We start from the raw sequence: 15,779 nt of genomic DNA, 5'->3' as shown, positions 1-15,779 counted from the left end.
CAGTCCATTGTAAAAACCTGGCCCTCCATTCCCATCATTAAAGCGACCAGGAGGTACGGCATGGCTTTAATTCTTCTAGCACCAGAGAGGACTGTGCTGCTTGCTGGGAGACCGGGTCAAGTAGAGGCGCCGTCCGGTGCTACCGGCTGGGTGCGCATTGAGGAACACTTAGTACAGACGCCACCCTGAAAAGTCTCTAGAAAACGTTTGTAGACTCTTATAAATAGAAGTAGAAGAAGAGAAGAAGAAGAGCAAGGGCAGGAGAAGAAGAGAAGAAGAAGAGCAAGGGCAGGAGAAGAAGAGAAGAAGAAGAGCAAGGGCAGGAGAAGAAGAGAAGAAGAAGAGCAAGGGCAGGAGAAGAAGAGGAAGGGCAGGAGAGCAAGGGCAGGAGAAGAAGAGAAGAAGAAGAGCAAGGGCAGGAGAAGAAGAGAAGAAGAAGAGCAAGGGCAGGAGAAGAAGAGAAGAAGAAGAGCAAGGGCAGGAGAAGAAGAGAAGAAGAAGAGCAAGGGCAGGAGAAGAAGAGAAGAAGAAGAGCAAGGGCAGGAGAAGAAGAGAAGAAGAAGAGCAAGGGCAGGAGAAGAAGAGCAAGGGCAGGAGAAGAAGAGAAGAAGAAGAGCAAGGGCAGGAGAAGAAGAGAAGAAGAAGAGCAAGGGCAGGAGAAGAAGAGAAGAAGAAGAGCAAGGGCAGGAGAAGAAGAGAAGAAGAAGAGCAAGGGCAGGAGAAGAAAAGAAGAGCAAGGGGAGGAGAAGAAAAGAAGAGCAAGGGGAGGAGAAGAAAAGAAGAGCAAGGGGAGGAGAAGAAAAGAAGAGCAAGGGGAGGAGAAGAAAAGAAGAGCAAGGGGAGGAGAAGAAAAGAAGAGCAAGGGGAGGAGAAGAAGAGGAAGGGGAGGAGAAGAGAAGAAGAGGAAGGGGAGAAGAGAAGAAGAGGAAGGGGAGGAGAAGAGAAGAAGAGGAAGGGGAGGAGAAGAGGAAGGAATGAATGAATGAATGAATGAATGAGACGGGGGGATGGAGAGCTGAGACAGAATCTAATAGCACCCCCACATGTGATCAGCTATATCCATCCACTAAGGTGATAGGCTGGAACACCTCTCCCCCATTTGACAAGTTGCAAAAAAACCCACCCCCGCCAACTAAAAACCACCACAAACAAAATAACCACCAACCCCCCCGCCAGGTCTGTGGAGGGGTTCACCGATTTGATTAGTCCCTGGTGCTGGGGGCCGCTGCTCTAGTACACCCCCCATCCCTCCCAACAGGTTGCAACCACCCCCCGTTTGAAATACTACACTCCCAAATCCCCCCCCCCCCCCCCAAACAGGGTGAAACCACCACAGCAATAACCTCCACCACCCCCCTGGTCCGTGGAGAGGTTCACTTCCCAACGACCAGTGCTGGGGATTACGGCTCTAGTACACAACCCCCCCCCCCCCCCAATAGGCTGCAACACCCTCTGGAGGTGACAGTTTGCAAACATTTAAAAAATACATTTTAGGGAATACAAAAATGTATACGAGGCGCCCCTCAATACACACCCTGGGGCTGACCGTCCTTTGTGAGATTATGGTGAGAGGAGAGGTAGCAGCCAAGGTTCACATTCACCATGGAGGAAAACACACTCCGCTTTACATCCATTGGAACCACTTTTATGGGTCCAGCGCCATCACACGATTCATCCAGTGCCCGCCGGGCATAGAAAGCGAAGATGGACGCCGCAACCAAGTATGGATCTTCTTGGACTCGGGAAGTTTAAAAAGAGTTTGTTCACCAACAAGCTGCCCGTGCAGATAAGGGGGGCGAGAAGGTAAAAACAAAACATTGCCGCTTTGAGCAAAGTTTAAGAACGTCCTCGCTATGGATGCGAGTAATTTATCTGCCGTCCATCATCCGGTCCTGCCTCGTTGCTAGGGTGTTGCTAAGACACTCCCAGCTGATTCAAAACACCCTTCCTGTGCCCTCTCACCCCTACCACTGTAGCTCAGTGGACCACATATGTGCGGTGGATTTCAGAGGTCGCTCCTGTGATGGTGAGCAGGAAAAGTTGGGAGCGTCTTAACAACAAGACAGTGTGGAATGATGCCATCTCATCAGTTTTTCAGTTAGGCTTCAGGAGGCATGTACATGACCTACATCAGGGGTGTCCAAACTGCAGACTTTTGCTTGCCATAATTCAGCCCTTGGGACACTAGACCACCGACACCATTGATGGGCCCCTAGTCCTCCCACCGGCACCATTGATGGGCCCCCCAATCCCGACACCATTGATGGGCCCCCCAGTCCCGACACCATTGATGGGCCCCCTAGTCCTCCCACTGGCACCATTGATGGGCCCCCTAGTCCTCCCACTGGCACCATTGATGGGCCCCCTAGTCCTCCCACCGACACCCTTGATGGGCCCCCTAGTCCCGACACCAGTGATGGGCCCCCTAGTCCTACCACCGACACCAGTGATGGGCCCCTAGTCCTACCACCGACACCATTGATGGGCCCCTGGTCCTGACACCATTGATGGGCCCCTAGTCCTCCCACCGGCACCATTGATGGGCCCCTGGTCCTGACACCAGTGATGGCCCCCTAGTCCTCCCACCGACACCATTGATGGGCCCCCTAGTCCTCCCACCGGCACCATTGATGGGCCCCCTAGTCCCGACACCATTGATGGGCCCCCTAGTCCTCCCACCGACACCCTTGATGGGCCCCCTAGTCCCGACACCAGTGATGGGCCCCCTAGTCCTACCACCGACACCAGTGATGGGCCCCCTAGTCCTACCACCGACACCAGTGATGGGCCCCCTAGTCCTACCACCGACACCCGCGACGGTGCACCAGCCCTCCCACCGACACCCGCGACGGGGCACCAGCCCTCCCACCGACACCCGCGACGGGGCACCAGCCCTCCCACCGACACCCGCGACGGGGCACCAGCCCTCCCACCGACACCCGCGACGGGGCACCAGCCCTCCCACCGACACCCGAGGACCGTTTACACCCACTGGCCACAGTCCAGCTGCCGCCCCCCCCCCCCTAAAGGAGAGTAACCTGGTCCTTTGTTTGGAAAGTTCTGAGACCCCTGCACTAGGTGGCAGCACAGTCACAAAATGACCTCCGCCTTTGGTCACTGACTCAACATCACATTAGTGTGCGTCGGGAACAGACGCTAAATAGCATGATTTTCTGACACTCGAGAGGGGGGGCTGCCGTCATGTAGCAGGCGCACACTAAGCGTGCCAAAACAGCATGGTACCGTAGAACCATTTGGTCCGGTACTCTACACTCTTAGTAAAGAATCAGGAAGTTTTACACATTTATTTTTTTTCTGCGTTAAAATTAAAAGGCCGACCTACACGCGATGCACAGAAACGAGTTAAACAAATCTGAAATGAATGACGGTGGGAAAGCCAGAGACCTGGCTGCGCGGAGACCTGGCTGCGCACATCCTGGAGATACACGTGTAAGCAGCGTTGGCACTGCAGAACATTTTTATGTAGAATCTCTCTGCATTCTATCATTGCTTTGAGCGCCGGATTCGTTTTTCCTCCAGCGTCTTTCACACCCATTTTGTTTTTTAGACTGGGGGCCCTGAAATAGGGATTGGCAGTTTTTCCCTCATGGCAACCAATCAGATCCAGCTTTTCTGGTTAGGACATGAAAGGTAGAAGTTAAACTTCGGGTAGGTTACTAATTTTGACACATCAATAAGCACTGCAAACGTAAAATGTTTTATTGTTCAAAAATGACCGCGTTTCTTAGCAAAGTAGCTTTAAAAATCAGTGATGTCATCACCGTACAACAGAAACTTCAGCTACGTCTGGGCTGAGAGTCAGTGATGTCATCAATGTGCAACAGAAACTGCAGCTACGCCTGGGCTGATGTCATCACTGTGCAACAGAAACTGGAACTATGTCTGGGCTAAGAGTCAGTGATGTCATCAATGTGCAACAGAAACTTCAGCTACGCCTGGGCTGAAAGTCTGATGTCATCACTGTGCAACCGGAACTGCAGCTATGCCTGGGCTAAGAGTCAGTGATGTCATCAATGTGCAACAGAAACTGCAGCTACGCCTGGGCTGAAAGTCTGATGTCATCACTGTGCAACAGAAACTGCAGCTATGTCTGGGCTGAGAGTCAGTGATGTCATCAATGTGCAACCGGAACTGCAGCTACGCCTGGGCTAAGAGTCAATGATGTCATTACTGTGCAACATGAACTGCAGCTATGCCTGGGCTAAGAGTCAGTGATGTCATCAATGTGCAACAGAAACTGCAGCTACGCCTAGGCTGATGTCATCACTGTGCAACATGAACTGCAGCTATGTCTGGGCTAAGAGTCAGTGATGTCATCAATGTGCAACAGCAACGACAGCTACGCCTAGGCTGAAAGTCAGCAATGTCATCACTGTGCAACCTAACTGCAACTACGTCTGGGCTAAGAGTCAGTGATGTCATCACTGTCCAACAGAAACTGAGGCTACGCCTAGGCTGAAAGTCTGATTTCATCACTTTGCAACAGAAACTGCAGCTACGCCTGGGATAAAGGTCAGTGATGTCATCACTGTACAACAGAAACTGCAGCTACGCCTGGGATAAAGGTCAGTGATGTCATCACTGTACAACAGAAACTGCAGCTACGCCTTGGCGGGAAGTCAGTGATGTCATGAACATGCAACAGAAACTGCAGCTACACTGGGCTGAAAGTCTGAGGTCATCACTGTGCAACAGAAACTGCAACTACGCCTGGGATAAAGGTCAGTGATGTCATCACTGCGCAACAGAAACTGCAGCTACACATGAGGTCATCACTGTGCAACAGAAACTGCAACTATACCTGGGCTAAAGGTCAGTGATGTCATCACTGTGCAACAGCAACGACAGCAAAGCCTGGGCTAAGAGTCGGTGATGTCATCACTGTGTGACAGCAGCTACGCCTGGGCTGAAAATCAGGGCTGACATCACTGTGCAACAGAAACTGCAGCTACGCCTGGGCTATGGGAGGAGGTATTCGGGTGCGTTCACACTTGCCTTTGTGGGCCAGTAAAACCCTCAGCAGTTGAGCCACATTTTTACCATTTATCCTCTATAGCAGCAGGGACGGGGCCAACGGTGTGTGCACACGCTGCAACGTTTTCCTTTGTAGCCACAGCAGGAACTATGCCACGTCATAAGTAAATGGGGCTGCTTTGCATGCGCCCTGCAACCGCTTGCAATGCACAGTAGTGCAGTGATCAAAAGGGTTAAAGGCAGGCGATTACAGTGCCTTCTCACCGCCTGTCAAAACGCTCTCTGAAAAGCCATCTGAACGCAGATTACTCTTCAGAGACTAAAACAAAATGTGAACAAGCACCTAAGCGAGTCTCCGACATCACTCTGTAGGGCTAATGAGAAAAGCTTCAATTCCCAGCATGCAATGGGATATGAATTTGGGGGGGGGGGGGGTGGGGCGAGCTTGTCGCCAGTCTTAGTGGAAGGGACAGAGAGCCCGAGACACCCGGGTCCTCCCACCACAACCAGTGGTGGAGCAGCTGGTAAAGGGGGGGGAACTACAGCGGGGCGGTTACAAGACCGATAGTCCAGGGAAGGGAGGGGCACTGCCCTTTAGAAAGGGAACATAGGGATCTCCAAGCCCTGATCATGCCAGTTTCTCATTGTGGTGGCAGCAGTGAATTGCTAAAGACATTTGTTGGTGGTTTAAATTCTCTGCCCGGAGTTCAGCTTTAACTGGTTGCAGGGGCAGTGGGGTTCTCTCAGACCCTTTCCACTCCGAGGGCACTGGGTTTCACAAGCTGGACCACCGACAGCGGAAACAAGAAACTGTTGTGGAACTGCTGGTCCCATCGCTTTCTACCATATTGCGGCAAGAAGTCGATCTCTGATTGGGCATTAAACGCTTACCCCCCTCAGTTCTCTTGGCACCTACCTATGCTGCAATGCATGCTGGCCAATCAGCAGCCTCTGTGCCGCCTCCCGGAAGCCCCTATAGTACGGCTTTCTGCCATAAAGTGTAGGTGGAACCAAGACTATATAATTTATGTCTATACCCCGAAAAAGTGCTAGCTTCAGTCACCCGCCAAAAAAAAAATATACAAATAAAAATTTACACAATTCAAGAAAATAAAGAGCAAGTTGGCATTTCAGACTAAGGAAAAACCGTCCAACGCGCTGAGCGCTTCTCCTCCTCATCAAATGGAACAAAAAAGAAAGTCTCTTGCAGCCGGCGAGGCGGACAGAATAGAGTCAAGTTTACCTGGTCAGTTGTGGGCGGCGATAAGACAGCTGACGGTTAGGAAGGTTTTTTTTTTTTTATCGGCGAGTCCCAAGAACGCGACCGGTCCTGTTTTGTTTTTTTGGTGGAGCGCGGACCAGGCAGGTCAGGAGGAGGGGCAGCCGCGTTGCTGTAAACTGGAAAAGTGGGCCTCTTTCAGGATCTGATTGATGTGCACGTAGGGTCCCTGATTGAGAGCGGACTGCTCGGGGGCGGACACCGGCTGCGGGGTGGCGGGGCCTGAGCTGCCCAAAGTCTGGAGGTGGTCCGAGGCTCCGCTTCTGTCTAGGCTGAGGTTACTGTTGCTGCTGTCGCTCCCTGAAGAAGACTGGAGAGAAAAAAAAAAAAGAATTAAAAACACGACAAAAGAGAGGCAGAAGATAAAATAAAAACACCAAAAGAGACAGAAAATATAAAAAACAGAAAATGCCCCAAATTCAAGTAAAATAAAAAAGGTGAACTCTGGACTTAACAAATGCTCAATATAAGAGAACCATGTGTGTATAAGACAGAACAAAAAACACCAAAAAGAGACAGAACAAAAAACACCAAAAAGAGACAGAACAAAAAACACCAAAAAGAGACAGAACAAAAAACACCAAAAAGAGACAGAACAAAAAACACCAAAAAGAGACAGAACAAAAAACACCAAAAAGAGACAGAACAAAAAACACCAAAAAGAGACAGAACATAAAAATTACAAGGTGAATAGAAAGGCTTAAATGCTCAAAATAAGAGCCGTGTGTGTCCCCCTGCCAGCAAACATAAAAAGAGCCACACACACACACACAAAAAAAGACAGAACAAAAGTAAAAAAACACCAAAAGAGACAGAACAAAATAACAATTACAAGAAAAATTTTAATAAAAAAGACCTAAATTCAAGTAAAATAAAAAGGTGAATAGAAAGGCTTAACAAATGCTCAAAATAAGAGCCGTGTGCGCCCCCCGCCAGCAAACATAAAAAGACAGGAAAAAAAAGATATTATATAATTTAAAAAAAAGCGAGAGAGGGAAAAAAAAAAAAAATAAATAAAAAAGTGATCGCCGCCATTACTAGTAAAAAAAAAAAAAAATTCCATAAATCTTTCTCCTATTTTGTAAACGCTATAACTTTTGCGCAACTCAATAAACACTTATTGAGATTTTTATTACCAAAAATATGTAGAAGAATACGTATCGGCCTAAACTGAGGAAGAATTTTTTTTTTTTTTTTAAATTGGGATATTTTTTATAGCAAAAAGTAAAAGAAATTGTGTTTTTTTTTTTCTTCAAAATAGTTGCTTTTTTTGTTGTTGTTTATAGCGCAGAAAAGAAAAACGCAGAGGTAATCAAATACCACCAAAAGAAAGCTCTATGTGTGTGAGAAAAAAAAAAAAACACGTCAATTTTGTTTGGGAGCCACGTCCGCGCAATTGTCAGTTAAAGCATCACAGTGCCGAATCGCAAAAAGGGGCCGGGCACTGAGCAGCCAAATCCTCCGGGGCTGAAGTGGTTAACAAGCCTACCCACTCCATGCTGCCGATTCGGTATCTTACAAGTTTTCTTCTTCTTTGTTATATTTCATTTTTCTACTTTATAGATCCCCCATGAGATAAATAAACCCGATGCATCCAAAGATGGCGCTCTTACCTCCGCCTCCGCTTCCCAGTCCTGGAACCCCGGGGGACTCCCGCTGCTCCTCTTTGACTGCGGGAGCTGGGAGACATCATTGTCCCTCCGCCTCTTCCTGCAAAAGGAATGACGCAGAATTAGTGGCCGGTGTGAATGGAAGAAGGGAGCGAGGAGAAGATCGACAAACCAATCATAGATGCCGTTCTCACACTCTGCACTCTTCCCAATCACTTTGCTACTAGAGCTTTTGTTTTCTGTAGATTGTATTGATGTTCACTGTCCCTCCCTCCTTGTCTGTGTCCCCACTGCAGCCTAAGATTGTGTAGTCCAGCCATTGCCACTTCTACTGAGCATGCTCCAGTTTCAGTTCCCTTCTAAGTTGTTACATTTTCTCCTTTTTATCTCTGCTGTCCATGTGACTATAAATGTGTACACACAGCGGCAAACAGTCCCCCTCCATCCCTCTCTCTCTCTCCCCCTGTCCTGGTATTGCTAAACACCACGGGGGCGAGATCTAAAACATTGATTGATGGAGACTTCACCTCCCTGTTAGTCCCAGCACAGACACAGCCTGTGATTGACAGAACCTCCTCCAGAAATAAACGAAGCGAACAAAGCGCCATTATTTATTTTGATTCTCTATTCTGAAAGCTTTTTGTTTGCCGTGTGATCGGCACAGAGCCAATCAGCGCTCTTGGAAGGACTGACTCTTCCATCTCCAGCACCACATTTCCCCAGATTCATAGAAGCCATAGCAGGTTTGGGGGGAAAAGCCCCGGCGGGGATCATTTTGCACCTCTCCGTCTCAGAATCGTATTAATTATCACAGAAAGAATTACGGGATTAATTAACCCCCCCCCCCCCCCCCCCATGTCTGAACATTACAGATAAAACCTCATCACAGAACCAAAACCGCAGAGATTTCCCTCATTGGCGCCCTTAATGTAGATTTTAGCAGCACAAAGAGCCCCGGCTGTGCCATTCAAAAGATCCGAGTTCACCAAAATGCCGGCCAATTAGCTGCATCCTACCTCTCCCCTTCTCCTGCCTTTCTCCCCTTCCCCCGATCAAACTGACCTCCTGTGTTTGCCGACCCGACAGCTGGTGGAGATCACTGTATTAGCGGAATAGCAGTGAAGTTCCCCCCACTTCCTCCTCCATCCTACAGCACTGCCCCCCCACTTCCTCCTCCATCCTACAGCACTGCCCCCCCCACTTCCTCCTACAGCACTGCCCCCCCACTTCCTCCTCCATCCTACAGCACTGCCCCCCCACTTCCTCCTCCATCCTACATCACTGCCCCCCCCACTTCCTACTCCACCCTACAGCACTGCCCCCCCCCCACTTCCTACTCCATCCTACAGCACTGCCCCCCCCCCACTTCCTACTCCATCCTACAGCACTGCCCCCCCCACTTCCTACTCCATCCTGCAGCACTGCCCCCCACTTCCTCCATCCTACAGCACTGCCCCCCCCCACTTCCTCCTCCATCCTACAGCACTGCCCCCCCCCCCACTTCCTCCTCCATCCTACAGCACTGCCCCCCCACTTCCTACTCCATCCTACAGCACTGCCCCCCCACTTCCTCCTCCATCCTACAGCACTGCCCCCCCCCCCCACTTCCTCCTCCATCCTACAGCACTGCCCCCCCACTTCCTCCTCCATCCTACAGCACTGCCCCCCCCACTTCCTACTCCACCCTACAGCACTGCCCCCCCCCCACTTCCTACTCCATCCTACAGCACTGCCCCCCCCCCCCCACTTCCTACTCCATCCTACAGCACTGCCCCCCCCACTTCCTACTCCATCCTGCAGCACTGCCCCCCACTTCCTCCATCCTACAGCACTGCCCCCCCACTTCCTCCTCCATCCTACAGCACTGCCCCCCCACTTCCTACTCCATCCTACAGCACTGCCCCCCCACTTCCTACTCCATCCTACAGCACTGCCCCCCCACTTCCTCCTCCATCCTACAGCACTGCCCCCCCCACTTCCTACTCCATCCTACAGCACTGCCCCCCCACTTCCTACTCCATCCTACAGCACTGCCCCCCCCCCACTTCCTACTCCATCCTACAGCACTGCCCCCCCCCACTTCCTCCTCCATCCTACAGCACTGCCCCCCCCACTTCCTCCTCCATCCTACAGCACTGCCCCCCCCCCCCACTTCCTCCTCCATCCTACAGCACTGCCCCCCCCCACTTCCTCCTACAGCACTGCCCCCCCCCCACTTCCTCCTCCATCCTACAGCACTGCCCCCCCCCCCCACTTCCTCCATCCTACAGCACTGCCCCCCCCACTTCCTCCTCCATCCTACACCACTGCCCCCCCCCCCACTTCCTCCTCCACCCTACAGCGCTTCCCCCCACTTTCTCCTCCACCCTACAGCGCTGTGCCCCACTTTCTCCTCCACCCTACAGCGCTCCCCCCCCCCCCCCCCAGCCCACTTCCTCCTCCATCCTGCAGCACTGTCCCCCCACTTCCTCCTCCATCCTACAGCACTGTCCCCCCCACCCTCTCCTCCATCCTGCAGCACTGTCCCCCCACTCCCTGCCCCATACTACAACGCTCCCCCCCCTATTTTGCTGTGAAATGAAAAACAACCCCCTACTATTTTTAAGCCGCTGCCATCTTGAGTAAGAGCAGATGACTCATGTAGCATTTACTTCCTGGAATCCATCTGCTCTAAGCTCAGGCATGCAGTCAGGAGGGTGTGCTTAACTCAGCAGACCCCCTCCTCCCCTACTAAAAAGACTCCTTGGATGTAAAACATCATTTACCTAGGCAAGAAACCAGGAAGCAACTAAAGAAGTGTAAAAGTTTAAAACACAGGTAAATATGAGAGACCCTCCTAATAATTTACTAATGCCAGCAGCACAAATAATCAATGGAGACGGAGAGAGTGAAGTTCCACTTTAATGAAACTTTCAATAAAACATAAGTAAAGCTTTCTTATCAGAATCTCACCGCACTGCGCCTGACGTTACCATAGCAACACAGGGCGTCCCGGGAAGGTAATAAGCAAACACCAGGAGCTTACAGGCCATTCTTACCTACTATCAGGCAACATCTGGTCTCTGCCGGCTGTACCGGATCACACAAGAAGAATCCACCAGGAATACCGGGGGGGGTAGGGGCAGATTGTGGGTCGGTTCTGGATCAGAAATCTCGGCTGATTATTTCAGGCTAAGAAGGAAAAAAAGGATTATCACCATGAAACTCCGAAAACGTATTTTATTTATAAAGTTTCCTCTTGTGATAAACAAGAATTGCCACACCACACTCCAGTGCTGTCCCTCCACTTCCTCCTCCATCCTACAGCGCTGCCCCCCCCCACTTCCTCCTCCATCCTACAGCACTGCCCCCCACTTCCTCCTCCAGCAGTCTCCCGCCCCCACTTCCTCCATCCTACAGCACTGCCCCCCCACTTCCTCCTCCAGCAGTCCCCCCCCCACTTCCTCCTCCATCCTACAGCACTGCCCCCCCACTTCCTCCTCCAGCAGTCTCCCCCCCACTTCCTCCTCCAGCAGTCTCCCCCCCCCCCACTTCCTCCTCCATCCTACAGCACTGCCCCCCCACTTCCTCCTCCAGCAGTCTCCCCCCCACTTCCTCCTCCAGCAGTCTTCCCCCCCCCACTTCCTCCTCCAGCAGTCTCCCCCCCACTTCCTCCTCCAGCAGTCTCCCCCCCCCCACTTCCTCCTCCATCCTACAGCACTGCCCCCCCACTTCCTCCTCCAGCAGTCTCCCCCCCACTTCCTCCTCCAGCAGTCTCCCCCCCCCCACTTCCTCCTTCATCCTACAGCACTGCCTCCCACTTCCTCCTCCAGCAGTCTCCCCCCCACTTCCTCCTCCATCCTACAGCACTGCCCCCCCCCCCACTTCCTCCTCCAGCAGTCTCCCCCCCCTTCCTCCTCCATCCTACAGCACTGTCCCCCCCCCCCCACTTCCTCCTCCATCACTGCCCCCCCCACTTTCTCCTCCAGCAGTCTTCCCCCCCCCCCCACTTCCTCCTCCATCCTACAGCACTGTCCCCCCCCTCCCACTTCCTCCTCCATCCTACAGCACTGTCCCCCCCTCCCACAGCACTGCCCCCCCCACCTTCTCCTCCATCCTAGAGCAGTCCCCCCCTCCCACTTCCTCCTCCATCCTACAGCAGGTTAACAGCAGGTCTATATAGTGTGGTGATCAGGCTCACAGTCCTCCTGCTGATCTTATGACACCCCAGTGGCAGCAAGGCCTCACATAGCCATGTACAAGGTTACTTCCCTCACTGTGCTCCTGCTGAGACCCGTAGTTTCCCTGGCTTCTGTACTAGGGTGATCAGGCTCACTGTGCTCCTGCCGAGACCCGTAGTTTCCCAGGCTTCTGTACTAGGGTGATCAGGCTCACTGTGCTCCTGCCGAGACCCGTAGTTTCCCAGGCTTCTGTACTAGGGTGATCAGGCTCACTGTGCTCCTGCCGAGACCCGTAGTTTCCCAGGCTTCTGTACTAGGGTGATCAGGCTCACTGTGCTCCTGCCGAGACCCGTAGTTTCCCAGGCTTCTGTACTAGGGTGATCAGGCTCACTGTGCTCCTGCTGAGACCCGTAGTTTCCCTGGCTTCTGTACTAGGGTGATCAGGCTCACTGTGCTCCTGCTGAGACCCGTAGTTTCCCTGGCTTCTGTACTAGGGTGATCAGGCTCACTGTGCTCCTGCTGAGACCCGTAGTTTCCCTGGCTTCTGTACTAGGGTGATCAGGCTCACTGTGCTCCTGCTGAGACCCGTAGTTTCCCTGGCTTCTGTACTAGGGTGATCAGGCTCACTGTGCTCCTGCTGAGACCCGTAGTTTCCCAGGCTTCTGTACTAGGGTGACAAGCTCACTGTGCTCCTGCTGAGACCCGTAGTTTCCCAGGCTTCTGTACTAGGGTGATCAGGCTCACTGTGCTCCTGCTGAGACCCGTAGTTTCCCAGGCTTCTGTACTAGGGTGATCAGGCTCACTGTGCTCCTGCTGAGACCCGTAGTTTCCCAGGCTTCTGTACTAGGGTGACAAGCTCAGTGTGCTCCTGCTGAGACCCGTAGTTTCCCAGGCTTCTGTACTAGGGTCATCAGGCTCACTGTGCTCCTGCTGAGACCCGTAGTTTCCCTGGCTTCTGTACTAGGGTGATCAGGCTCACTGTGCTCCTGCTGAGACCCGTAGTTTCCCTGGCTTCTGTACTAGGGTGATCAGGCTCACTGTGCTCCTGCTGAGACCCGTAGTTTCCCAGGCTTCTGTACTAGGGTGACAAGCTCACTGTGCTCCTGCTGAGACCCGTAGTTTCCCTGGCTTCTGTACTAGGGTGATCAGGCTCACTGTGCTCCTGCTGAGACCCGTAGTTTCCCTGGCTTCTGTACTAGGGTGATCAGGCTCACTGTGCTCCTGCTGAGACCCGTAGTTTCCCTGGCTTCTGTACTAGGGTGATCAGGCTCACTGTGCTCCTGCTGAGACCCGTAGTTTCCCTGGCTTCTGTACTAGGGTGATCAGGCTCACTGTGCTCCTGCTGAGACCCGTAGTTTCCCAGGCTTCTGTACTAGGGTGACAAGCTCACTGTGCTCCTGCTGAGACCCGTAGTTTCCCAGGCTTCTGTACTAGGGTGATCAGGCTCACTGTGCTCCTGCTGAGACCCGTAGTTTCCCAGGCTTCTGTACTAGGGTGATCAGGCTCACTGTGCTCCTGCTGAGACCCGTAGTTTCCCAGGCTTCTGTACTAGGGTGACAAGCTCAGTGTGCTCCTGCTGAGACCCGTAGTTTCCCAGGCTTCTGTACTAGGGTCATCAGGCTCACTGTGCTCCTGCTGAGACCCGTAGTTTCCCTGGCTTCTGTACTAGGGTGATCAGGCTCACTGTGCTCCTGCTGAGACCCGTAGTTTCCCTGGCTTCTGTACTAGGGTGATCAGGCTCACTGTGCTCCTGCTGAGACCCGTAGTTTCCCTGGCTTCTGTACTAGGGTGATCAGGCTCACTGTGCTCCTGCTGAGACCTGTAGTTTCCCAGGCTTCTGTACTAGGGTGATCAGGCTCACTGTGCTCCTGCTGATCTTACGGTACCCCTCACAAAACTATGTGCAAAGAAGCTTCCCCTCGCTGAGCTCATGCTGGGACTTTTAGTTCCTCAGCAGCTGCAAAGCCACAGATAACAGGCTATGTACGGGGATAATCAGACTGATTGTGCTGCTGCTGAGACTTGTAGTTCCTCATCACCCGTAAGCCACACGTTGAAAGCAGACCAATGTACCGGGGTGCTCAGGCTCACTGTGCTCCTGCTGAGACCCGTAGTTTCCCTGGCTTCTGTACTAGGGTGATCAGGCTCACTGTGCTCCTGCTGTGACTTCTAAGTCATCAGAGCCGTTACACCACAGGAGGAGAGCAGACCTAGGCATGGGAGTGACCAGACTCGCTGTACTCCTGCTGGGCCTTGTAGTTCCTCACTGACTACCTTCCTATATACAGGGGTGACCAGACTCGCTGTACTCCTGCTGGGCCTTGTAGTTCCTCACGTACAGACTACATCCCTATATACAGGGGTGATCATGCTCACTGCACTATTTATGGGCCTTGTAGTTAACCTGTCATTCTCCACACATACCCGGATGTTGAGGCTTACTGTACTCCTGCTGGGCCTTATAGTGCCTCACACACAGAATTCCTCCCTATATACAGGGGTGATCAGGCTCACTGCACTCCTGCTGAGCCTTGTAGTGCCTCACACACAGAATTCCTCCCTATATAGAGGGGTGATCAGGCTGACTGCACTCCTGCTGGGCCTTGTAGTTCCCCCGTCAGTCTCCACACATACCCGGATGTTGAGGCTCACTGTACTCCTGCTGGGCCTTGTAGTTCCTCCGTCACTCACAGACCACCTCCCTATATACAGGGGTGTTGAGGCTCCCTGCACTCCTGCTGGACCTTGTAGTCCCTCAGTCAGCCTCCCTATATATAGGGTTGCTCAGGCTCACTGCACTCTTGCTGGACCTTGTAGTCCCTCACTCATAGACCACCTCCCTATATACAGGGGTGATCAGACTCACTGCACTCCTGCTGGGCCTTGTAGTTCCCCCGTCAGCCTCCACACATACCCGGGTGTTGCGGCTCACTGCACTCCTGCTGGGCCTTGTAGTTCCTCAGACAGCCTCTATATACAGGGTTGCTCAGGCTCACTGCACTCCTGCTGAGCTTTGTAGTTCCTCACTCACAGACAGCCTCCCTATATAGAGGGTTGCTCAGACTCGCTGTACTCCTGCTGGGCCTTGTAGTGCCTCACTCACAGACCACCTTCCTATATACAGGGTTGCTCAGGCTCACTGCACTCCTGCTGGGCCTTGTAGTTCCCCCGTCAGCCTCCACACATACCCGGTTGCTCAGGCTCACTGCACTCCTGCTGGGCCTTGTAGTTCCCCCGTCAGCCTCCACACATACCCGGTTTCTCAGGCTCACTGCACCCCTGCTGGGCCTTGTAGTTCCTCACTCACAGACAGCCTCTCTATGTACTCAGGCTCACTGTAATCCTCCACAGGGGTGATCAGGCTTACTGTACTCCTGCTGGGCCTTGTAGTCCCTCACTCACAGACAGCCTCCCTATGTACTCAGGCTCACTGTAATCCTCCATAGAGAGGTCCGCGCAGTGCCCGCCCCCCCCGGTACTTACCTGACTTTTGTCTCCGCCCACCATCACCTACCTATCTCCCTCACTCACTTACCTCCTGAGTCTGTCTGAGGCTGCGGCCCCGGCCTCTTCTCGCCCAGCTCCTCATCCCACACACCCTGCAGCCCCGCTGGGCTCTATCACCTCCCAGACCGAGGCTCTGGCCGGATACAGGCCCGGGTGACGCCGCAGCGCTCTGCTAGCTCACCACCGGGGGGAGCCGGGAGCCAATAGCAGCGCCGCCTGGGAAACGTC

At 52.8% G+C, this 15,779-nt stretch overlaps 1 protein-coding gene across 1 annotated transcript; it reads right to left on the bottom strand.

Annotated features, from left to right (window-relative positions):
• Positions 1–6,276: 6,276 nt before the first annotated feature.
• FAM104A (family with sequence similarity 104 member A) lies at positions 6,277–15,733 on the bottom strand. The gene is made up of 4 exons (XM_040330995.1): positions 15,580–15,733; positions 10,923–11,055; positions 7,888–7,984; positions 6,277–6,584 (listed from the first exon to the last, which is right to left on the bottom strand). Exons 2-4 carry the CDS (start codon positions 10,937–10,939, stop codon positions 6,363–6,365), a joined length of 336 nt encoding a protein of 111 aa, XP_040186929.1. The 5' UTR covers positions 10,940–11,055; positions 15,580–15,733; the 3' UTR covers positions 6,277–6,362.
• Positions 15,734–15,779: the final 46 nt, after the last annotated feature.

The sequence above is a fragment of the Rana temporaria genome, chromosome 12 (genome assembly GCF_905171775.1).
Source record: "Rana temporaria chromosome 12, aRanTem1.1, whole genome shotgun sequence".
Classification (NCBI taxonomy): Eukaryota; Metazoa; Chordata; class Amphibia; order Anura; family Ranidae; genus Rana; species Rana temporaria.
This window is presented reverse-complemented; position numbering and strand designations above follow the sequence as displayed.